This window comes from Periplaneta americana, chromosome 8 (genome assembly GCF_040183065.1).
Source record: "Periplaneta americana isolate PAMFEO1 chromosome 8, P.americana_PAMFEO1_priV1, whole genome shotgun sequence".
Taxonomy (NCBI): domain Eukaryota; kingdom Metazoa; phylum Arthropoda; class Insecta; order Blattodea; family Blattidae; genus Periplaneta; species Periplaneta americana.
Genome location: NC_091124.1, coordinates 119,848,479 through 119,872,957, shown reverse-complemented (window position 1 = coordinate 119,872,957; position 24,479 = coordinate 119,848,479). Strand labels below are relative to the sequence as shown.

Genomic DNA, 24,479 nt, shown 5'->3' with positions numbered 1-24,479 from the left:
CCAAATATAACTTATAACGTTGTTCCAGCCGACGCTTCAATTAATGTGCCTCTTGAAAAATGTTGTTTTACCATATTTTGCTTATGTAAAATAAATTTGAATTACAGATACAGTGCATTTTTATTGTTTTAAATAGCCTACAATGTACCTGGTCATAATTTTTAAAATGTATTTATCAAACCTTTGTGTTTGAATCATCTTAGCCTGTTAAGACATCACTGTGAGGGATCCAAGCAATAAAATATATATAAAAAGTAACGATATGAATATGTTTGCATACATGAATCACTAGGCCTAGCGTGAATGAAACAGCTCCCTTGCAAAACATAAATGCCAATTCCAAAACTTTCAGGAAATGAAGAAAAACTTTCACGTCTAAAATTCAATAAATTGTTACAGTTTGTTAAATAATAATACTGTATATAGCAAGCATATCTTAAGTCTGATTAGTGAAATATGCTAGGCCTACTCCTACTGGTGAGCTATATATGCAAGGAAGGAGAAGGGAACTTGCCACCCTACCACATTATCTCCTGATAGTTGTCTCATGAGTGATGCCTTATTGGTATTCCAATCTATCTTCGGAGAGTTGACTAAACAACTAACAGACACAAAATGAAACAGTTCTAGGAAAACTTTAATCAAGACCTATAATATATACATAAAACCTGTATTAAAATACTATTCAGAAGTATTCGTAACAGCATCAAAAAGAGACAGAATCCCTTGGGGGGGGAATAAGCCTTGCACTTAATTACTGGAGCAAATAAAACTACTCCCAATGAAGCATTAAAAGTCATAACTTCAATTAAACCAAGCAGCAAGTGCAGCACTAGCTCGATTGACAACAGTTCCTGCTGTAACTTCGTGGACCCCACAAAAATCTCCTACTGTTGTCAATGTTCTCCCAGTGGCATAGAATCTCAATACCAGTAGTAGTTGGTCCATTGGAGGTAAGGCATTATTTCTGTAAAAATATATAAACAATGAGATTTGGTTACAACTTTACCGGTAAATCTTTACAATAGCGTTACCAAAAGAAGGCAAGGACTCCCTACAGGATAGCCTGTAAGAGAGAGGTTTGGATGTAGTTTTGACATTTTTTTTTAGACAATTGTAAATATATGCAAATCATACTAACCTGTCACTAACTCGATCTTACGAAAACTTGTCTTTTCCCTTTAATTAGTAAGGAAACACAGTAATGAAATGAATGTGTTGCCCTTCCCTGCCGCCTACCCTTCTATCTCGATAGAGCGATCCCGCCTACCCGTACCTCTCCACCGCACTCCACTTTCACAGCAACTTTCCACCTTTATTTGGGAAATTGGTGTCGGCACTCAATTTTTCTTTCGTTTATGGTACATATGACTTGACTAAAAGCCAAATATGTGAATACATTTGTATCTTGAAGTGGTAACGCAATTGTGAAGAAATAGTAATTTACCATATAAAGGATTTTGATATATTATATACTGTTATTATTTTTTATATAGTATTTTGAAACTGTTATTATTGTAGGTTGCCCTATATTATTATATCAATCACCTTCATATCTTGTAAGGGCAACAGAACACCTGCATGAAGCAACATTCTAACCTCATTTCTACTGTATTACAGGTTACTGTACTTCAAAGTAATTATTATAGTGCTATTATATATAAAATATTGATGTAATACCTACAGAAATAGTGTAGCTTATTATTAACTGTGTACTTACGAGCTGTGTCTTGTTTCAGTTGATAATTGATTTCATGTAGTAGGTTTCGTTATTCGAAACTGTCTAAAAAATTTCTCGTCATCCCATTCTTCAAAATTATTTGGACGCAGCCTAATTCGTTTTGCTGTTCTGATATAACGAAGTATCTGCTCCAGAACTTATCATTAGAATCAGTATCAAAATTAAATTGATCCTTCAAATCACCAGCTGTACGACGTGCAGCCATCTTGATTTCAACACCGAGTTCCAACCTCCGGATAACGCCAATCTGCTACTCTGCCTCTCGGATTGCTAATCTGGAAGTTTAGCCTCCAGATTGCACATAACCAAAAGTCGTAGTACGCAATTACAACCCAACTTCCGGATAAATATGCCATCTGCCGGATAAGTTTAAACTAGAACTTTATCCGAGAGTCGTAGTACAGGCCCTTAGTGAAGGAAAATTAAAAGAGGGCATTTTCATCGGTTCACAAATTCACAAAGTTATGGTTGACTCTTTGTTTGAGGAAAAACTTTCCGTTACGGAAAAAATAGCATAGCGCGCTTTCAAAAATATTTGCTCAAATTTCTTTTGAAATTCCAGGGCAGACAACTACATAGAACTTGTTGTGGAAACCTTGTCACGTGCATATGAGAAAATGAGATATAATGTGTCTCTCAAAATACACTTTTACATTCTCATTTGGATTTCTCTCCTCCTAATCATAGAGCGGTAAACGACGAACAAGGGTAAAGATTTCATCAAGAAATATCTGAAATGGAAAGGCGATATAAAGGGAGATCATCATCCAACATGCTTGCAGACTATTGTTGGTTCCTTGTAAAAGACAGTTCCGGGTCTAGTTATAAATAGAAGTCATCCAGAAAATTCTTTTAAATCTAAGTTCAAATTCCGAGGTTTTTCTCATTATACGCATGAAATATTTTTTGTGTTTTAAACTATGTAACATCATTTTTGTATCCAGTACACATTTTTCAAGTATTATGAGGCATTTTGAATCCCTAGTGTACTGTAATTTTACCAGTAGCAGTGGAAAATTAAAAACAAATAAGTTTTGTCATAAAAAATTCAATTCATTTTCCCCGGAAAATGGTACGTAATGGGGAAATTTGGATTTTAAATTAAGATTTAGGGCACACATATTAGTAATATTCACCAATTTTTATTTCGGAACAAGACGGAAAGTAAACATTTGTTGTTCAGTGTTATTTAAGGAATTTTGTCCTGCAAAATAAATGGATGAGAAATCATAATGAGCTGACATGTGGTGAATGAAAAGAAGCTATCAAATTGACGTTAATGTAGCAGCAATATGAGTTGTACCGGTCAGGAGCCAAGACAACCAACAACTGCAGAAGATGAGGTAAGATAGAAGCCCTAGCACATGTTTTAGGCTCTTGTGCTTTTGGTGCAGGTCATGTCTACGCAAGTACAGACATCATCAAGTACGGTTGCCAATGCTCTGAGAATAGACATTTCCAAGGCAACGAAGAAGTTCATGGGACATCAGTCGACGGAAGTAACAGAAGAATAGATATCTCAGTCATAAAACCAGGTAAAAAGATGTGATCCTTCCTAGATGTAGACTTAACTGTTCGCTTTCAAAGTCACCTGTATAACCTTCTGATATCGACAATGAGAAAAGGCTATATAGGCTATGAACCGACTATGCTCGCATCACTTTGAAAGAATTGAGGTGATAGGTTTAATGATAGGCTTAAACGGCATCATACCAAAACTATTGTTAACACATTCAAGCATTTGCATTTGGAAAATAAGTTATTGACAGAAATTGGGCTTAAAGCCTTGAAGGGGTCATTATTCTTACTCCGAAACTACGAGTACCTATATGCACAGCAATGACTACAGTCTCCAGAATTGACCAGATTCTACTGATGCATTTTATTATAGGTGTATAACTTACTATTTGGTAACTACAAATTTCATTCCTTTTTATTTTTAATGAGTGGTTTTTTATTATTTGTCTCTGATAATCTCTAGGAAAATATTGCAAAGTAAAATAATATAGGAAACTGTAATTTCTTACACCATGTGTAAATATAAATATGTAACAGAAAGTGATTTCGAATACGAGTATTTTGGATTATAATTTCAATCACAGATAGAATGGGAACGTTTGCGGCATATAAGCCTATTGTTCATTATTTCTGTGGTCAACACGAAAGATCCAATTCCACCAGACCGACAATTCCATAATATACAACGTGGTATTGCCGCAGAGCTGAAAAACAGTTATTCTATTGCGACACTCATTTTGCTGTCCCATATCTCCGCTATATAATTTCACATCTGGAATTTAAATCCATTTTTTCTTTATTTTCAAAGTCTGCACTACTTTAAAATTTTACAGCGACCATTGTTTAAAAAATTAGGCTTATACAGGAACATAATTTTATTTTTACTAACATTTCTAATACTAACCTGGCTATACCTTAGGATTAACAGCTGAGAACCGGAAACACCGTTTGCTACCTCCTTCTACGATTGTAGTTCGATGATACTGGCGTAAAATACAAACAAATCACTTTACTAGGTACAGAAGGGAAGAAAACTATTTTATCCATTTATGTAAACTGGGAAATATCGCGATTTTGAGTTTGATAATTTTCATTAGTTTTTTAAATGAAAATACAGTACTGTATTAACAATAAGTGTTTTACTCACAAACTGAGCTATCCATTCGGAAGTATTCATTATGCAGTGTATATTATACTGATTACAGCACATTAGCGTACAATATAGAGAATGAAGTTAAATTGAAAATTAATCATAATATGGATATTTAAACATATTTTTGAAAATGGTGGCTCTTCATGTCGATACAGGCTTCAGTTCTTTTGTGTATATTATCGCATTATAAACTATTGTACCTAATTCCAATTACCAGTTTCGTCCTTCGTACTAGTAACTCATGTTGAAATAATTCTATACCTACTCTATAAGAGAGTACCTTACCTCTATAAATTCAATCTTCACTTCTGCCCGATCCGAAAAGATAAAATTACTCAGACATGCTATCTACTGTCCGTCCAAGTGGTTTTGTCGCAGAGTCGTAGAAAGGGTGAAATCACATGACAGTTAATTACTTAACGTGGCCCTTTTATTTAAGTTATTTTAAACAGTTTTATAATATTACCTAGACGTCCAATTTCTAACAGGAATAAATGTTTTCAGAAAAGAGCTAAGACAGCCAAGCCACTAGCCTTCACAGAGGGGCGAGTAGAAGTGGGTGGGGGAAACTGGGATCCGACGTAGGCAAACGGACGACAGTACCTGTGCGAAAATATGATTCAATATTGAAAGCTCTTTCGGCACTGGAAAACGCGAACATATTTCTGGAACGTACTATACTCACTAAATCAGTACTGTTTACTATGACCTTAAGGTGAATTTGACTGCATACTCGGCCTTCGTTCTGTGTGGAGGGCGGTTGGAAGTTTACTAGTAGAGGGCATGGGAGTGAAATACATTAAAAAAACTCAGGTACAATAAAAATTGAAGTAAAAATAAAATGATATCCCCGTTTATCTTATCAAGGTTATATTATAATGCAGAATATATTTTATACTTCATTTACGGTAATTTATTGTCTAAAGTTTTGCTGTCGCCATTCATTTATTCATTCACAGTTTCTGCCCAAGGGCAGTCTTTCACTGCAAACCCAGCATTCTCCAGTCTTTCCTATTTTCTGCCCTCCTCTTTGTCTCTTCATAGGATCCATATATCTTAATGTCGTCTATCACCTGATATCTTCTTCTGCCACGAACTTTTCTTCCGTTCACTATTCCTTTCAGTGCATCCTTCAGAAGACAGTTTCTTCTCAACCAGTGACCAGCCAATTCCTTTTGCTCTTTCTGATCAGTTTCAGCATCATTTTTTCTTCATCTACTCTTTCCAACATAGCTATCCACTTCACACGCTTCATCCTTCTTCATATCCACATTTCAAATGCTTCAAGTCTCTTCTCTTCATTTCGTCGTAATGTCCATGTTTCTCCCCCATACAATACTACACTCCACACAAAGTACTTCACTAGTCTCTTCCTTAGTTATTTCTCCACAGGTCCGCAGAAAATGTTCCTTTTTCTGTTAAAAGCTTTCTTTGCCATTGCTATTCTTATTTTGACTTCTTGTCAGCAGCTCATGTTACTGCTTATAGTACACCCCAGTATTTGAAGCTGTCCACTTGCTCTATTGCCTGACTTACAATTCATAAGTTTACCTTCTTTATTTTTCTTCCTGTGACCATGGTCTTCGTCTTGTTGGCATTTATCTTCATTCTATACTGCTCACAGCTGTCATTTAGTTCCAGTAGCATACCCCTTAGTATCATCTCCTCTTCTGCTATTAACGCCATATCATCAGCAAATCTTATACACTTTATTCTTCTTCCTCCTACTACAACCCCTTTCGTGTTTTGGAAACAGTTCTAAATCCTCCAAATAGATGTTGAACAGGGTAGGTGATAAAGGGCATCTTTGTAGTACTCCTCTTCCTATTTCAATTCTTTCTAACATTCTTTTTCCTATCCTAACTTTGACTCGTTTCATATAAAGGTTACTGAAGAGCCTCCTCTCTTTCTAATCCACCCAATTTTCTTTAGAATCCCCATCAGTTTATTCCAATCCACTCTGTCAAAAGCTTTTTCAAGGTCCACAAATTCTATATACACTTCTTTATTCTTCTGTAGGTATCTTTCGCCGATTGTTCATAGCAGTCCAATTATAAAACAAATTTAAACTGGCTCTGAAATTAGATTATTTTGAAAAACAAATCAAATTTTATGGGACAATATTTGTTGAATGATATAGATTTTTATATTTGCTATTTAAATTTGAAGATATTTTTAATTTAGTTGCTGTAGTTTTTACTGATTGACAATTATTTCAGGAACAGTATTAACAATAATTGTTGTGTTTAGTAAACAGTTAAATTAAAACAAATATTTAAATAATTCAATTGTATACTTTATTAGATTTAAATTCAAAATAATTAGTATTGTTGTTGGAGAAAACTTGACATTGGACTTACAGCAATAGGCTATATTATATGCAGCGGTCAGATTATCTTTCGGCCGGTAGAGCGCGGGAGCTGAGCAGCGACTTCAAGGTCACGTTATTGGATACACGTGGCTGCTTTGTGCGATCAGTTAAATCCAAGTGGTGCTTTCGCGTGGTTTGTTTCAGAAAGAGTAGACATCACTTTCAGTGTTTTTTTTTTTTCAGTGTAATTTCAGTGTGTAGAAATTATGTAAGTGTTTTTTATATTCCTGTATGGTTTCCGTAGGGGTTTTCAATGTAATTGCGGTGTGTGTGTCTGTGTGTGTTTGTTTGTTTGTTACTATTCCGTTGAAATGGCAGCCGAAACGTTCACATTAGAACAAAGAATTTTCATGTATGACACATATGTGAAAACCGAATCATGTCGAAAGGTTTGTAGGTAATTTCCACAGAAATTCCTTAGCGTTCAAGTTCCAAATAAAGATACAGTTGTCAACTGGTTTTTAGATTAAGAGAGTGGTTCGCTAAACGCTAGAATTCGTAGGCGAGAAAGAACGACTTTAACGGAAGAAAAACTGGATGAAATTGGAGCATCTTTAGAACACTCTCCAACAGTGGCGGCTCGTGGGTGTTGAATTAAGGGGGGCTGCATACAGAAATAAACCAAGCAACTTGCTTTATTTAAAGATTAGTTCCATGCGCCTTGTCTTGTAGGTTGCAAACTTTTGAATCATCTTCTTATTAAAATCCGATATGTCGTTTAACATAATCTTTACAATGGAAAACATAGCTAATGTGGTCAGTCTCTCTTCTCTCATGGTATTTCTAAGATAGGACTTTACTCTCTTCAAACACGAAAAGCAACGTTCTAGTTCGGAAGTTGTCATTGGTATAGTGATAGCTATGCGTAGTAGTTTCACAACTTCTGAAAATAAAATCTGCAAGTTCTCAGATAGAAGAAACTGCAAGAGCTTGATTGCGTTACTGGTATTTCTGAATTCTTGTATCTGATACAGCACAGTGAGTTCCGTTTTTAGTTTGTCTTTATCGAACATTGGAAAAAGCTTCACACATACATTTAGGTCATTTTCAGGAAATGAGCTTTTGTAACATTCAAATTTTTCTTGACACAGAAGAGAAGATAATATCAGATGATCTATGAACTGGAATCGGGTGTTAGCTTGTGTGATAATGAGGTCACACACTTCCTTGGCTGCCGTAACCCTTGTCTGAATCCCTTCGACCTTACGACGCTTTTTAGGGTTTTCATTTTCACAGATCTCGCTGCTCAACTGTGCACTGTTCCGTATTGTCTGTATGGCATTAACAAAGCTTGATATGCAGAGTCGGCCTCGGTAGCATAGTCGGTTGCAGGTTCGATTCCGACCCAGGTCGATGGGATTTAAGTGTGTTTAAATGAGATAGGCTTATGTCAGTAGATTTACTGGCATTTAAAAGAATCCTGCGGGACAAAATTCCGCCACACCGGCGACGCTGATATAACCTCTGCAGTTGCGAGTGTTGTTAAATAAACCATAATTTAATTTTTATATGCAAATTTGAACCTTAGAAATATCTAACTGGCGATGTTGTAGTTGGTTGTATACTATATCTACATGATACAGCAATACATGGAAAAAAAAAAAAAAAAAAAAAAAAAACTGAGCCAGAAATTGAATTCAGGATCTTCAAGAGTACGCACCAGGGTGCTTGCCTGATTTATTGTGATGTTATTAGATGTTTCAGATTCCATTATGGTTTGAAAACATTCTAGCAATGGCTCCTTCTTCTCATGAACATTTATTGTTCTTATTTTAAAACTCCATCTTGTTGCCCCAGCTGATGGAATTGCCTTTGAAACACATTAATCTAATACAGACTGTGTGGAGATCGAGAGAAGAAAGTAGAGATACTGAATAAATTAGCAAAAAATGTGCGAGCTTTGTAAGCTATTTTGTTTAGCAGCTCTTTCCATTATGAGATTCAACTGATGGCCACTTAATTTCACATTTCTCCTGAATTGTTAAGGTACTGAACTGAATAGACTGTAAATATTGTACAGAATTAATCATTGCTGCACTTGTTATACTCACAACATTAAAGAAAATGTATTTTAAACTGCGTGCTACTGACAAACTGCTGCAAATTTTGCAGCGCCTGGAAACTGTGGATTCATGGCAAGAGACTAGCAGGGGGAGGGGTAAAACTTACGCGCAAAGCATCCGAGACGAGACTGGCAGCTCCAGGGGAGGAAGTGGCTTCACCCTATAGTTCTTATCTCTGGTTTCACTCTGGCAGCACCAGGGGAGAAAGTGACTTCACTAACGATTGCGTGCATGTCAATGAGAGCGAAATTTTTAAAAAATTCGAGCCGCTAAATGTATTTCACAACATAAAACGAGACAAGAGCCACGAATGTCTGGGGGTGCTGCAGCTCCGCAGCCCCCCTTCGAAAGCCGCCCCTGCTCTCCAACGAAATCCCTATGTTGTCTGTCTCAAGAACCAGACGTTTCAAAAGTATCAGCCCACGCGACAACTAAATTGTTAAAACTGAATCTGTACAGGGTCAGTGTAGTACAGGAATTGGAGCCACGTTGACAACATAAGTCGAGTAGACTTCTGTATTTGGATTTTACAGAATATTGGTGACGGTACGGTTGATCCAGAGTTAGGCCTAATCATTTTCTCTTTCGATTCGTAGTTTTATTTACACGATTATGTCCACAAAACAAACTGGAGCGCGGAAGATCCTCACAGAATTCACAAAGTTCCCTTACACGATGCAAAAATTGGTGTATGGTGTGCTGCCACTTCCAGGAGAATAATAAGGCCCATATTTTTTTATGATAACAATAAATGCAGAAAGGTACCGCAGAAATAACGGGAGAGAAAAACGGTATCTTCAACAAGATCCTGCCACAGCCCGCACTGCTGACGATTCTTTGAAGGATATAAGGAAGGTTTTTAATGACTATTTCGTTTATATGACGTCATTCCATTTTCGACCAATGAAGTGCAATGAAATTCCAACCAATCACAGTCAAACATCGGGATAATTTCTGCAGCTAGACTTATCGCTATCAATTTATCGCATTGTCGTTCTTTTGTTTAGTCGGTGTCGCCAACTGCTTGCCCGTAAATTGATGAGCATGAATCCATTAAGATGCATATACATTATACACGGTTAAACTGTTTTTTTTTCAACTTTACGCATTCAAGCAATGAATGCAAGACTGATTACTAATATTAATTAATATATTTATGCAGTGAAGACGATGTTCAAAACGGCGCACCATGTAGACACAAAATCTTCATGCATCGTAATTGAACCTATGTTTTAAACTTGATCATTTCAATATTCTTCCCAGACTGCATGCATACCCGCATGGAAAATTGAACTGTGTAGATGCAGCTTTAGTCCCGTTACACACTACAGCGAGAATGCTTTTGTCGATCTATGGAAAATGCTTTCCTGTAGCACAGAGTAACGGTCGAAATAAGACACAGCTGACACATGGTCCCGCGCCCATAGATAACTAACCTAATTGTAGCCTATAAAATTTGTATTACGTCAATGAAATTAAACAATTAATAGAAAGTCAGACGTTCAAATTTATGTAACATCATCGCATATCAAACCCAAAGACCTTGTATATTATATGCAAGAACTTTGATCAAACTGCCTTACGTGTGGCGTAATAAAATACGTGTTTTAATTATCTATACAGAGACAGCTTCATTGTGTAGCAACATTTGTCTCGCTGTAGTGTGAATATATAAGCATTGCTATATAGCTGTTTCCACACAATATTACATAGTTCTTAGTTCTCGGTGTAGTGTGTAATGTAACGACGAACTACTAAATAAAGTGTGAAATTCTACTTCCACATCTTCATATTCTAATTCCATGTCCATTGTAGGCTATCTGAAAAAAAATTACACTCCTTCATTCAGATTTGATAACTGTGTTTTCAACAATTCTTCATTTAATTAATCTATTAAACAGGTTATTTGTAATTATATTATAAAATGTATAAATTAAATTATAATTTCAGCGGATAATGAAAACGTATTTCTGTTATAATAATAAGAGAAAAGTGCAGTAGATGTAATTAACATTGTTAAACCTGTATTTCGCTTTTCGCAACTGGCATTACTGAATAATAATATCGAATTTCTTTATTGAATTATTGATATTCTTCTATTTCATCTTCACAATGTCTGAATAGGTTAAGTATTCGTAAATATACAATTATTAACATTTTGTTATCTAATATTAGGGATATATTATTTACAGTTTTATTTTATTCACAAAATAGTCCTAATAAATGCCACTCGAGGTCTGAGATTTCCCAGATAAATCTCAGACCTCTCGTGACATTACTACAGACAATTATTTACAAAAGTTTATGGCCCTCAAATCGCCAGACCTTATTCGTATGCGACATTATTTGTGAGGATCCATGAAAAGCAGTCTATAGAAGTAACCCACACACCATCGATGAACTGAAAGACAATATAAGAACAGAAAATAGCAGAATTCCTGAACAGGAACTTTTGCGTGTTAATGCAAATTTCATCACAAAATGCCCGGCATATGCACATCAAGATGGCCATCACACAGGTTGGTTCTCATTACACAGTAAATTATGCCATAATTATTTGTATGTTTTACAACGATAATATACGTAAAAATGAGCGGAACGTTCTCTCACAAGTTACATCTCATTACACAATAAATAATTATAATAATTGTTTGCAGGCTTTATGTAATATACGTAAAAATGAGCGGAAAGTTATGGAGCAAAAATCCCGAGAGCCAGGTGCAATCACGCTGCGTCAGCTCTCGCGCTTCACCGGCGAAAAATAATTTGACCGCTCTGTATAAATATAGTCTACTTAATTCTATACATTGAGGAAAACATTGACTAAAATGATAGTTACTAATGCACATAGTAGTTGAGTATATTTGAGAGAAAGATTGTTAGGACGATATACGAACCAGTAAATGATGAGGGCAGTTGGAGGAAAAGGTATAACTATGAATTATATCAACTTAAAAAAAAAAACAGATGTTTGCAGAGAAATGAAAACTAGGAGAGTGAGGCGGCGGGGCATATTTGTAGGAAGGATGAAAATTATCCTTGCAGAAACTGACTCTCACTATACCTTTTGGCACCAGAAAAGTAGGGAGACCTGAGCTAAGATGGCTGGATGAAATGGAGAAGAATGTAATAGCATCAGGTGTTAGAGGATGGTAAACAAATGTCTTAGATCGAAAGATATGGAGAAGCATCGTTGGGGCGGTCAAGGCTGGACCCTGGCTGTAGAACCAAAGAAGAAGAAGAAGCAGACTAATGCATATAGGTGTATTTCGCTGTTAAAACTTGAATTCGTATTTCTCGTTTACACGAGCAGCACTAAGAAGTTAACACATTTCGTATAAAGTTTGAGAGATCATTGTCCTTCGCACGCCACCATAACAAATTGGGTCCATCGACCAACTGAGCTCAAATATACAGTATATCAGAGATCTTGAATATTTCTTATGAACGTATGTGTCATGCACATTGTATGCTACGGATTATAAAATGGACGGCCGCATTTTTTAACTGAACGCAAAACGGTACAGTTGCCGGCATAAATTCAACATATCCTACAAACTGCTGATTGCTAATAACAACAAATGCACCATAAAAGAAAGCAGGTAGCTCAGAAGAACACTGATACAGTGTAATCCAAATGAGAGGTTGTTTATAATACATCACGGTGTTTTGTTTGTAAATATCATACTAATAACTAGGCTTATTATTCCAGCTACCTAAAGACTGAAGTTAAAGACGCATTGGATATATTATAGTGCGCCGAACACAGGCAATGCAACGGATAAGGCTATAAACAAACAGGTCGTCGCTGCGTGTTCGTGGAATACAGTCAACTCCCGACATTCTGAAGCTATACTAGTAACACATGCTTCAGCCGTGATATTCATTTTCGGCGTGATCTTTGCAGTGAATACAATAGTAACGTGCATTCGTAAGTTACGGAACTTGAACATATGCGAATGTCATTAGAAATGATTTTATACTGCAAAAAATTCTTTCAATAGCACATGACGTTATTGGTGCATGATGTAGACAAGATATTCCTATTATCTGATATTTTTTTCATGTTTTATTAGGATATTACATATTGTTCATCACTGAAAACCCACTAATTTTATATGTACTTTCTAGAAATTTCCTAAAATGTAGATTATTTAGTTAATTAATTGGAATGTTGGCACTGAACAACATGGTAGGCTACACAAATCCATGTTAAACGTCGAGTTAATATCTTCATAATTTTCAGATTTTGATGGTACTGGTTCTTTTTGATTACGTTCAACACACTTTCTGTGCCTTTTGGTATTGCAGTGTCTTTCAGTGCACTGTTTTGTCACTTTCACGTTTATTTCACACAATTTGTATGTAATGTTGCATATATTGATAGTGAAAATATTAGTTCAAATATCCTCAACTATGCCCTGCAATATTACACGCTTGAGCGTCTTGCCTAAGGCATTACTCTGCAGTGAACCTTCAATCAGCCACAAAGATGTAGTTATTTAAATAATACGACTAGTAAGAGCAGTGATCGATAAGACCATTCACTATGACTGCGTTCCGATTTTTACTTTCTAGAGGAAGAGAGCAGAGGATGCGTAACTATTTTGTATAGGAACGTACTTATATCTGCGGTGTGACGTCACATATACTTCGAATGCGGCAACTTCATTCCAATTTATAGGTAGCTGGAATACGAAGCAAGGAGATGCACTATCACCTTTAATTTTTAACTTTGCTCTAGAATATGCCATTAGGAAAGTCAAGGATAACAGAGAGGGTTTGGAAATGAACGGGTTACATTAGCTGCTTGTCTATGCGGATGACGTGAATATGTTAGAAGAAAATCCACAAAGTATTAGGGAAAACAAGGGAATTTTACTTGTAGCAAGCAAAGGGATAGGTTTGGAAGTAAATCCCGAAAAGACAAAGTATATGATTATGTCTCGTGGCCAAAACATAGTACGAAATTGAAACATAAAAATTGAAAATTTATTCTTTGAAAAGTTGTAAAAATTCAAATATGTTAAAGCAACAGTAACAAATATAAATGACACTCTGGAGAAAATCAAACGCAGAATAAATATGGGAAATGCCTGTTATTATTTGGTTAAAAAGCTTTTGTCAACCAATCTGCTCTAGAAGGTTAGAATTTATAAAACAGTTATATTACCGGTTGTTCTTTATGGTTGTGAAACTTGGGCTCTCACTTTGAGAGAGGAACAGAGGCTAAGGGTATTTGAGAATAAGGTCCTTAGAAAAATATTTGGGGCTAAGAGGGATGACGTTACAGGCGAATGGAGAAAGTTACACAACGCAGAACTGCACGCATTGAATTCTTCACCTAACATCATTAGGAACATTAAATGCAGATGTTTGAGATGGACAAGGCATATAGCACGTACGTGCGAATCCAGAAATGCATATAGAGTGTTAGTTGGGAAGCTGGAGGGAAAGAGACTTTTGGAGAGGCCGAGACGTAGATGGGAGGATAATATTAAAATGGATTTGAGGGAGGTGGGATATGATTATAGAGACTGGATTAATCTTGCTCAGGATAAGGACCGATGGCGGGCTTACATGAGGGCAGCAATGAACCTCCGGGTTCCGTAAAAGCCGTAAGTAAGAAAAGGAAAACTACAGTGCTAGCTACCAAGAATGTAAAAATGACTAACATTTCCGCTGAAATAAACCTGTAGTCGAAAGTTGATCACACTATCGAACGTCTTTTGGCTACGCAAGGAGATGCACTTAGACATGTTGTTAGTGGTGATGGAACTATAAAAGCAGCAATTGAGGTTGTGATAGCAGTAACAGTCACAATGTTTAGGTGTACACAAACATACATTTTAAACTGACAATGCCAAATACAGCGATTGCGATATGCTTGTAATCTGTTTTGTTCCTTTACAAGTATACAGCATCATAGACAGTGATACAATCAGGACAATTTTGTAGAAAAACCCTTGACCCTCCTCGCCAAGATTTTTCCGATCAATCAAACTATTGTACGAGAAGGAAACTGCTGCAGTGACTACAAAGTTGTAGTTGTGTTTTTTTCGGTAGTAGTATTAAAATTGGTTGACGTTAAAATGTGCAATTGTGTGACAGAAACTTCAGCGCAAAAGTGGCACTACCTCCAAAACAATGAACATTCACTGTGGGAGAGAAACAGAGAATTGCAGCCGGTATGGATTTGGACTTTCTCTCTTTTGCCTTTTATACATCGGTTATCGACTTGATATACAAAGGGATAGGTGAGGAAACGAGAAGAAAAAGAAAAAGTCTGTTTAAGAAGGCAGGAGATAATACAACGCTTTCGTACTGAAATGGGACTCATTGTTGGTCAGCCAAAGCCTGGAGGTGTTGGAAACTCTAGACGGCAATACTGCTCGAATTCTTCAGTTATGCTTAATTTGAGGAGAGATGATTATATAAATTCTTGTAGCAAAGATAGTTGAGTGGGTTTGGCATGGTTAAGGTTGGGTGCATGGAAGGGTCATAAATTGTCAACAATGAAGGAGAACGCATCTGTCCATTATGTGCCGAATAGGAGTCATGGGAGCACATTCTAGAGCAACGTAAGGGAACAGAGCATGTTAGAAGAAAATATCTACTACTCTCGATGATAGGTCGGAATAGCGGTTTGACTGTATATCTGGACCTCAAGAGGAAGGTATTATACGGATAATGCTAACTAATGAGTTATACACCTTTATGTCTGTTAATAAGTTAGGTTATGGTATATGATATAATGTGTTTTGCATGTACCACTTGCTTATTAATCTGTGTGTTTTATGGAGAGTGGATGGATTTTAATCGTACGTGATGGGGGCGCACCTGCAAAGTAGGATCTGTTTTGCAAAGGACGTACGGTCAAAAGTCCCGTGCACTGGATTTAAGGGAAAATTCTGTTAGTGTAATACATTAATTATATCTATAATTGTTGAATAAATCCATATCTATCTAAATCTGCACCATTTACAGGAATCGATGAAGAGTTAATGAGGCAATTGACTGTTATTCTGCGCAATACATCGAGTGTTTTCGAGTTGATGTAGAGAAATTCGATGCATTTGCTTTGAAAACAATGGATTTATATCTCAAACTTTACTCATGGTATTTCATGTCGTTCATTATGCACAAAGTGCGTATACAGAGGGACAGAATAATTATAACTGCAATATTGCCAATTGGAAGCTATCCGAAGAATATTCAAGGGAAGGCATGCACGATAAACATCGCGACAAGACAATATTAGAGACATGTTGAACTTTCCTTTATTATCTCAAATCCTTCTACTTCCCCACAGAAAAGACAAGAATCTTTGCCCTTAGCAGTTCGACAGTTATTAAACGAACGAAAAATTATGGAAAGGTCACGGCCATGACAAAGTATAGAATGACAGCAACACAGACAGCAGCGACGACGGCGACGAAGAAAATGATGGAGGTGATGGTGGTGGTTGTGGTGGTGGTGGTGATGTTGATTATGATTATACTGTTAGAAATGTTTAACACAAACTTTGGACATTTCAATTCTATTTTTACGACATTGTGGTAAACAAAGTCCATTTTCATACTCTTTAAGAAATCATAATTAAAGAAAACACAACTTACATGTTATATTTACTTTTATCTAGCCATATATTATATAATATACTAATGTGTAACAACATGTTTGTTAATAAAATGCCTAACGGCTGAATTTTTGACTTCAATACAATTCTTTCCCGTCAGATTTAACATCTGGCCCACAATGCATCATTTTCTTAGGCGTTCTATAACTCTCCTGCCAATTGGTAGCCTAGTCGGTTGCATTCTTTATACCCAAGATAAATTATTTCTTTATTCTATCGTTTATCTAAAGTATTTCTAATTCTTCTCGAATATCTGATTCCTTTTTCGATATGTTCTTTTGTATCCTGCAATATTTCGTAGAAATCTAATTTCACTTGAATGAAGTCTATTTTTCCTTTCCATTTAAAATCCAAATTCCTTCCCATATAATGCCTTTGAATCAGACATCACTTTGTAAAACTTCAGGATAGTATCCTAGGAAATAGAAATAAATAATTAAATAAGTTATACTATCAGGTATGCAATAGAGTTTAAGAATATTTAGTACTGCCCCATGAAACTCGAATATTTTTATTACGAAATACCGAAGTACATATGATATTTCCGTGCAGAAATTCTGCGTCATCATTTAATGGAAAATGAGTAGAACGGAGAAAAATTCTCTCTGGCACCGCGATTTGAATCCGGGTTTTCAGCTCTACACGCTGACGCTCTATCTACTAAGCCACACCGGATTCCCATCTCGGTGTCGGATTGAATCCTCTCAGTTTAAGTTCCACCTCTTGGGTTCCCTCTAGTGGCCTACCCTCATGCACTGCGTCATAGATGTATGACAGCGGCACAATGTCCACACATTGCAGAGGTGCACTCGTTATGAGTGACTAAGTGGCCGGGATCCGACAAAATAAGCGCCGTCTTAAATCACTAAGTGATTATTTTTCGCATATCATATATTATTACGAAGTACCGAAGTACATATGATATTTCCGTGCAAAAATTCTGCGTCATCATATGACGAAAGATGAGTGGAACGAAGAAAAATTATCTCCGGCACCGGGATTTGAACTCGGGTTTTCAGCTCTACGTAGTGACACTCCATCAACTAAGCCACACCGGATTTCCATCACGGTGTCGGATTGAATCCTCTCAGTTTAAGTTCCACCTCTTGGGTTCCCTCTAGTGTGGACATTGTGCCACTGTCATGACGCAGTGCATGAGTGTAGGCCACTAGAGGGAACCCAAGAGGTAGAACTTAAGCTGAGAGGATTAAATCCGACATCGGGATGAGAATCCGGTGTGGCTTAGTGCATAGAGCGTCAGCTGAAAACCCGGGTTCAAATCCCGGTGCCGGAGAATTTTTCTCTGTTCCACTCATCTTTCATCGAATATTTTTGTTCTCTTCTGAAGTTTATTTCGCTTTTATTGGAATTAGGAAATCCTAATGCTGCCCAAGTTCAGAGGAATAACAATCTCCTCTAGCGTGTAAACAGGTATGGTACCCTATGTGGCATTTTGGTGTAATCTTATTCAGCTATGGCTTGAATCGTACACTATGTTCATTAAAGTAATAAATAACCAAGTAATGTAAACATACTGTAATTGCCAAACATATAGGCCTAGATGATACAGCACAATATACTGAACACCTAATTGTAAAAAAATTCATTCTGATTGTAATGGCTTGTCCGGATTATTTTTTGTTCTACGTTCTGTAAAAGTATATGGTAATACCCTAGGTAGTGCAGGCCTGTAACTCACCTCATATGGCAAGAGCCGAAAGCCAGCAGTACCATCGGCAATGAGCAGCCTGATGTCAATGAGTTAGGGTAAGCTACTTGCAATTACATGACAGATATGGACGTAGTTGTTAGTTTTCTGTTATTGAGTTTTTTGGTATCCACTTTACTGAAGGGCGAGACGTGTTAAGTGCTTCAACTTCTGCTTTCTACATAAGTGGCTTCCTGTACTTGAACATTTTTGTTCTCCATACACAGAGTGGAAATGATATAACTGTGCAGATTGAAGGGGTCAATAGAAAATGATGTAAAAATCCTGTTATGCGTTTTGTAATTAAGTGCATGATTAATTAGACAATTAGGCTAGAAGTCTGTATAATCTGGGAACAGCGCGTTGCCGACTCCCCTACGAAAACACACACGCACTCGGTCTGAATAGCAGCGTTCCGTCCTTTGGTCACCGCAGAATGTTGCCAGGCTTCCTAATGGCAGGAAATAACGAGATGCGTTAATATTTTTATTTAATTTTCAAGAAAACCGTCCATTTTATTTAAAAACTGCAAAGGGGTAAATCAGTCTTAATCAGTTTCTCTAATAATAAGAGTAAAAATTAGAATCATATGGAAAGTACTTATCGAGTAACACAGTGTTAACATTTAAGGAAAAATTGGCTCAATTCTATGAATATAAAATTACAGAAGAACAAAATGGCTTTCGACGAGGTCGCTCTTGTTGCGATAGTTACTTCACTATGAAAATTTTAATAAAAGGAAACAGAGAATTCAATATTGAAACACACTTAGCATTCATCGATTTCGTTAAAGCATTTTACAAAGTAAACAGAGACATTATTATCGAAATTCTATGCCACGATAATGTACCAAATCAAATTATCTCCAGTATCTACAACTTACATAACCAGAATGAAATTACCATTCAAACTGAACATGAAACATCTAACTGGGTTCCAATAAATCAAGGTGTTAGACAAGGATGTGGACTCTCACCACTTTTGTTCATCATATATGAACCACATCCTCAAAATTTGGAGGCAAGGCCATTATGCCGGAATACAAATCAACCGGAACACTTGTCTCGAGACTCTGCTGTTTGCTGACGATCAAGTTATCATTGCAACATGAGAAGATGAACTGCAACGAGCCGTCCACAACTAACAAATAACTGCTTCAAAATTTAATATGGAAATATCAACCAAAAAAACCAAAAACATGGCCTTTTTAGGAAAAAATCCAGTTCCATCCAAAATCATTATGAATGGCACATTAATAGAACGTGTGAATTCATTCAACTATTTAGGTTATAATTTATCATACATCACCGATGATGATATAGGCAAAAAAATCTCAAAATTTCTAAAAATTGCTGGAACCATCAACAGTGTATTCAAATCTTCCCAAGTACAAAGACATACAAGGCTGAGAATCTACAAAACTCTCGCACGACCAGCTTTGGGTTATGGCAGTGAAGAATGGACACTAAGAAAATGCGACGAAAGACGGCTAACAACTGCCGAAATGAGATTCATATGAAAAACTGCTGGATACTCTCTTCTCGACTATCACCGGAACGTAGATATTCTGAAGGAATTAAAAATTGACTCTGTTGTCCATTATCTGCAGTAATACAGGTTTTAATAGCAGACACATGCGAGGATGGATCGCCCTAGATGGCCCAGGCAGATTTTATCGTATGTCCCAAGAGGTCGAAGAAATTTAGGAAGACCTAGGAAACGCTGGAAAGACACCGTAACAGATCCACTGGGGGTCTAATACTTGAAGGCTAGTGGTGATGATGATTATGTTTTTCTGAAGAAAAGAAGACTAATATGGTGTTATAATTTTCTGTTCTACTCTATCCAAGGAATAAGTTGTTAAATTCTGCACAATTATGTTACTTCCGCCCTGCATTGAAGGCAATGTGGTTATGTGATCAGTAGCTACTATATGTTCTACGAACATTGGATTTCATTACATTATAAGAAGAAAAATTTACACAACATGGTCACCTGAAAGCAGGAGTTTCTCCTGCCGGTCATTTTCTTTCTGAGTGCGGCATCTGGTCTCCATGGACCGGTGAGTTTCCAGAAACGCTTTCCTCTGTCCACGGTCCGTCAGGTACTTGGTGTACATTCCAGCGAAATTAACAGCAATGTAAAGCATCGTGTTACCCGCCAAACGCTCCACGGCACACACACCCAGCGATGAAGGGTCATCAATCTGAGGGAAGAACCAAAGATATGTGATTACCAGGGGGCGGATGTTGATGAAAAGTCATCTTCTTATTTTTCACATTATGACGATGCCTATTAATATAGAAATCCTTTCTATGTTAATATCAAAGTAAAAAATTAATTTCTTATAGGGTAAACATTGGTAATTTCGTGATAATTTCATGAAAATTAATTTAAAATGCAAATGTGTAAATATATCCTTATTCCGATTTTTTCATCTAAAAGACAATAATTTGCTGTACAAATCTGGACACATAAAAGATTGGACACGTTCTTGAACAAGTGCCAAAAACCACTTTTACAACTTAAGCTAAAAGGTTGGTTATTTCGTGATAACCTTGGTAATTTCGTGATATTACATTGATAATTTCGTGACAGGTAGAAGAATTGTGGAAAAATTCATTAAAGTCAAATGAAATTCTCATTTATTGTTATAAGACTTCAAACATAGTAATTCAGTCTAATATTCAAAGCAAGAAAACATAGAAATACATATCAACACATTATAAGAATGAAATCAAAGTAAAAATTGTAATTGAAAAGGGATCTTCTTTGCCCTGAAAGGGTGAACACTTTTATTACGGACTTTACTATAGCCTATATTACTAGGGTAACTCCAAAAGTAATGCATAACATTTATTTAAAAATTATATTTTTATCCTACTGCTTTGCTATTTTCACAGAATGTAGATACATCCTTTAGGAACAAAATGTCACTTTTCCACATAATCCCCGTCTCTTTCAACTGCCTTACGTAACCTAGGAACGAGGGTCTGTAGACCAGCACGGTAAAAGTCTGGACCAACACGTCTGAGCCACTCTTTAGCAGCGTGCACAAGGGAGTTATCTTCTAACCTCGTTCCGCGAAGGGATCCTTCAGTTTATCAAAGAGATGGTAATCGCACGGTGCCAGTTCAGGACTGTAAGGCGGGTGTTTCAGTGTTGTCTATCCGAATTTTCTGATCTGGTCTGTGGTCTTGTGACTGACATATTATGACTGTGCGTTGTCGTGCAATAGCAGAGCATCCTGCTTCTCCCTATGTCGTCGAACACGACTCAGTCGAGCTTGAAGTTTCTTGAGAGTTGCAACATACGCGTCAGGATTAATGGTGGTTCCGTGTGGCATGATGTCCACAAGCAAGAGTCTTTCTGAATCGAAAAACACAGTAGCCATAACTTTTCCTGCCGAAGGTGCACTTTTGAATTTCTATTTCTTTGGTGAATTTGCATGTTGCCACTCCATTGTCTGCTTCTGTCTCCGGTCCAAAATGGTGGAGCCATGTTTCATCTTCTGTCACAATTCTTGCAAGTAAGTCATCTAGTACTTATCATTGACACTTAGCATGATAACAAATCAAACAGAAGCTACACTGAACCCATTGCGTCCCACGTTTCTTTTTTGTTATCACATCTTATCTTCAGATTTCTAAAATTCGTATTGTAATACAATTTTTAAAATAGTATAAAATGTAACACTTAATACTCAACAAAATTTCGCCTCAAACACCTAAGATTTCTATCAGTGAAGCTAAGCCTATATGGCGACTAAAAAACTGTATCTAAAATTCCAAAAACATTTCCTAAAATTTCATTAAGATATAATAAATCTTTGTACCAAATATCATATACTTACCTTTAGTAATAAGCCTGTAATGTAATTACAAACATCCACAAAATTTGTACGCCTGAGAATTCGACGCAAACTTTCTCTCTCCAAATATAAAAGCTCACTAAAGCAGCTACAATAGTCACACAAAGCGTAGTTGTATATTTCTGGAAACTGGACAACATATGCAATCCTTGGCGGAAATTTGAATCTTGTAACGCCATTGGTTAGTTCACGAAAGAGCAAAGAAAAAGTATCACGAAATAACCACTGCCACGAAATTACCAATGTTTACCCTATATTGCATTTCTTGCATTTTTTTTTTTACGTTTTTGAACTAATGGATCGTTTTTATATTTTTTTCGGCAATTTTTGGTCATTTTTAATACTTTGAAGAACTTTTAGGTCATTTGCTGTTAAATCTTTTTCTAAGCAAATAGATCAGTAGTAGATCCCTACTGAATAAGTAAATAACAGTGACGTTTGAGTTTCATAGTTTTGAACAAGCTCTAAAGTCCATCCCTCATTTCACTCAAAGCTTCACTTCACACAACGGAAATAATATAAAATGCTTGACAACAGCTTAGTTTAAGTGAGAGATTTGACCGCTACTATTCTTTTGTCGGTACGAGGATGTCTTCAGTATTTATGTTTGTAAGGAGGGAAACTTTCACTGTTTCCTAGACAACAGGACGTTGTGTCCCCAATTTTATTCGGAAGGGATGTACTGTAGTAGACAATAGACAATATTTTTAACACCAAGATTGCAAGAATGCACACTGGACCCACAATTTGTTTTGTCATTCAGTGTCCCTCATCTGAAAGGTCTGATAACAAAAGTGAAGAGCGGAAGGAGGAGATGGAGAATAAAGGCACTGACATGGACCACCTCTAATTGAAACACATTGTAAACCCTCATTAAAATCTATAGTTTTTCCTTGAAACCTCCATTTTTTGCATGCCCTTTTCCTTTATCTTAGTCAAATTCCAGAAAGTTGCCTCCTTTCTCCGAGATTTGCAGGGTAGTCACTGAAACAAGGTGATTGACTAATTTTGAAGAAGTTGTGGTGCGAGTACGGAGAATAATACTTAAATGTCATTTTCTTTTAATATTACGTCATTTTTTCATTATTTTAGGGGCATTTTAAATAGATTCTTAGGTCATCAACATCCGCCCCCTAGTGATTACGAAGAGCGTTTAATAAAAAGAAATCGTTTAACAGACTGCGCACCACCATCTTGTCCACGAATAGTTTCTCTAAATTAAAAATGAAGCGTTCAGTAAAAAATGACAAGTGCACTTATTGTGTGTTGGTCGCAGCAATTTAAATGAGTTCAACTATAGCTAACATATCACTGTACCTTGGAAGTGGCAATGTGTTTGAGGCAGCTGAAGAGCACGTGGAAGAGAGCCGTAGTGCAGCCCAGGATCATGCAGGTCCTCAAAGGCAGCGGAAGCATTGCATACGTCACGAAGATGATGAACAGGAAGTACCACACCAGACGCACCTCGTCTTCGTTCTGAGATCCGAACCCGATACCGGACCCGAAGATGCCTATACGTAGTAACAATCAAATTATACATAGTAATATTAATAGTAGTTGGCCTAGTAGTAGTAGTAGTAGTAGTAGTAGTAGTAGTAGTAGTAGTAGTAGTAGTAGTAGTAGTAGTAGTAGTAAGCAATACATTTTTCAAAATGGTCTTTAATAATAACATTTATTAGGTCTAATAATAATAATAATAATAATAATAATAATAATAATAATAATAATAATAATAGTAAATAATAATATATTATTAATTTCATCATCATCATCCACAGGGATTAGGCCTTTCGACCTGTTCCGTCCTCTCAAAGAAATTGATCTCTCCATATCTTTGTAGGTCTTCCTCTGTGTCTCTTGCCTTTAGGTTTGCACTCTAGTATCTTTTTAGGGATACGGTATTCTGGCATTCTTTGTACGTGTTCATAGTATTTTTCTTGGTATTTTTTATTTTATTGTTTAAGTTGAATATGTTCAGTTCGTCTCTTATCGTTTCATTATATTGTCTGTCTGTTCTTCTGTATCCAGCTACCTATCTCAAAAATCTCATTTCTGATACTTCTATTTTGTGTTTTTGGTTTTCTGTTAGGGTCCTGCATTCTGAGCCATATAAGAGAGATGGGACTGCCAAGACTTTATAAAACTTCAAAATGGTTTCTTTCCTTGTTTTGTTTAATAGGGTTCTTTTAATCGTTCCACATATTTGATTAAAATTTTTTAATTTTGTTTGTTGATCTAATTCTCTTGTGTTTCCAATTTCACAGCCCAGGTATTTAAAATCTCTTACTTGCTCTACTATATTGTCGTTAATTAAAATTTTACATCGTACCTGTGTTTTCCCTTCGAAAGCTATTGTTAAATTATAGTTTGAGGCTGTGATTTGTAATTCATATATTAATTTCTGAAGACCATGCT

At 36.4% G+C, this 24,479-nt stretch overlaps 1 protein-coding gene and 1 long non-coding RNA gene across 6 annotated transcripts in view; both read right to left on the bottom strand.

The window, feature by feature from the left end:
• Window positions 1-24,479, bottom strand: part of Ac78C (adenylyl cyclase 78C) — a 665,405-nt gene that overhangs the window by 107,542 nt on the left and 533,384 nt on the right. For all 5 annotated transcript variants that reach the window (XM_069833500.1, XM_069833501.1, XM_069833502.1 and 2 more), the window contains exons 5-6: window positions 23,382-23,575; window positions 20,189-20,399 (exon numbers count right to left, since the gene is read on the bottom strand). In XM_069833500.1, the coding sequence (XP_069689601.1) occupies window positions 20,189-20,399; window positions 23,382-23,575 (405 nt within the window). The remainder of the gene's footprint in view (window positions 1-20,188; window positions 20,400-23,381; window positions 23,576-24,479) is intronic.
• On the bottom strand, window positions 617-2,152 carry LOC138704988 (uncharacterized). Its single transcript, XR_011333528.1, has 2 exons — window positions 1,721-2,152; window positions 617-967 (listed from the first exon to the last, which is right to left on the bottom strand). It is a non-coding gene; the product is annotated as an uncharacterized lncRNA (long non-coding RNA).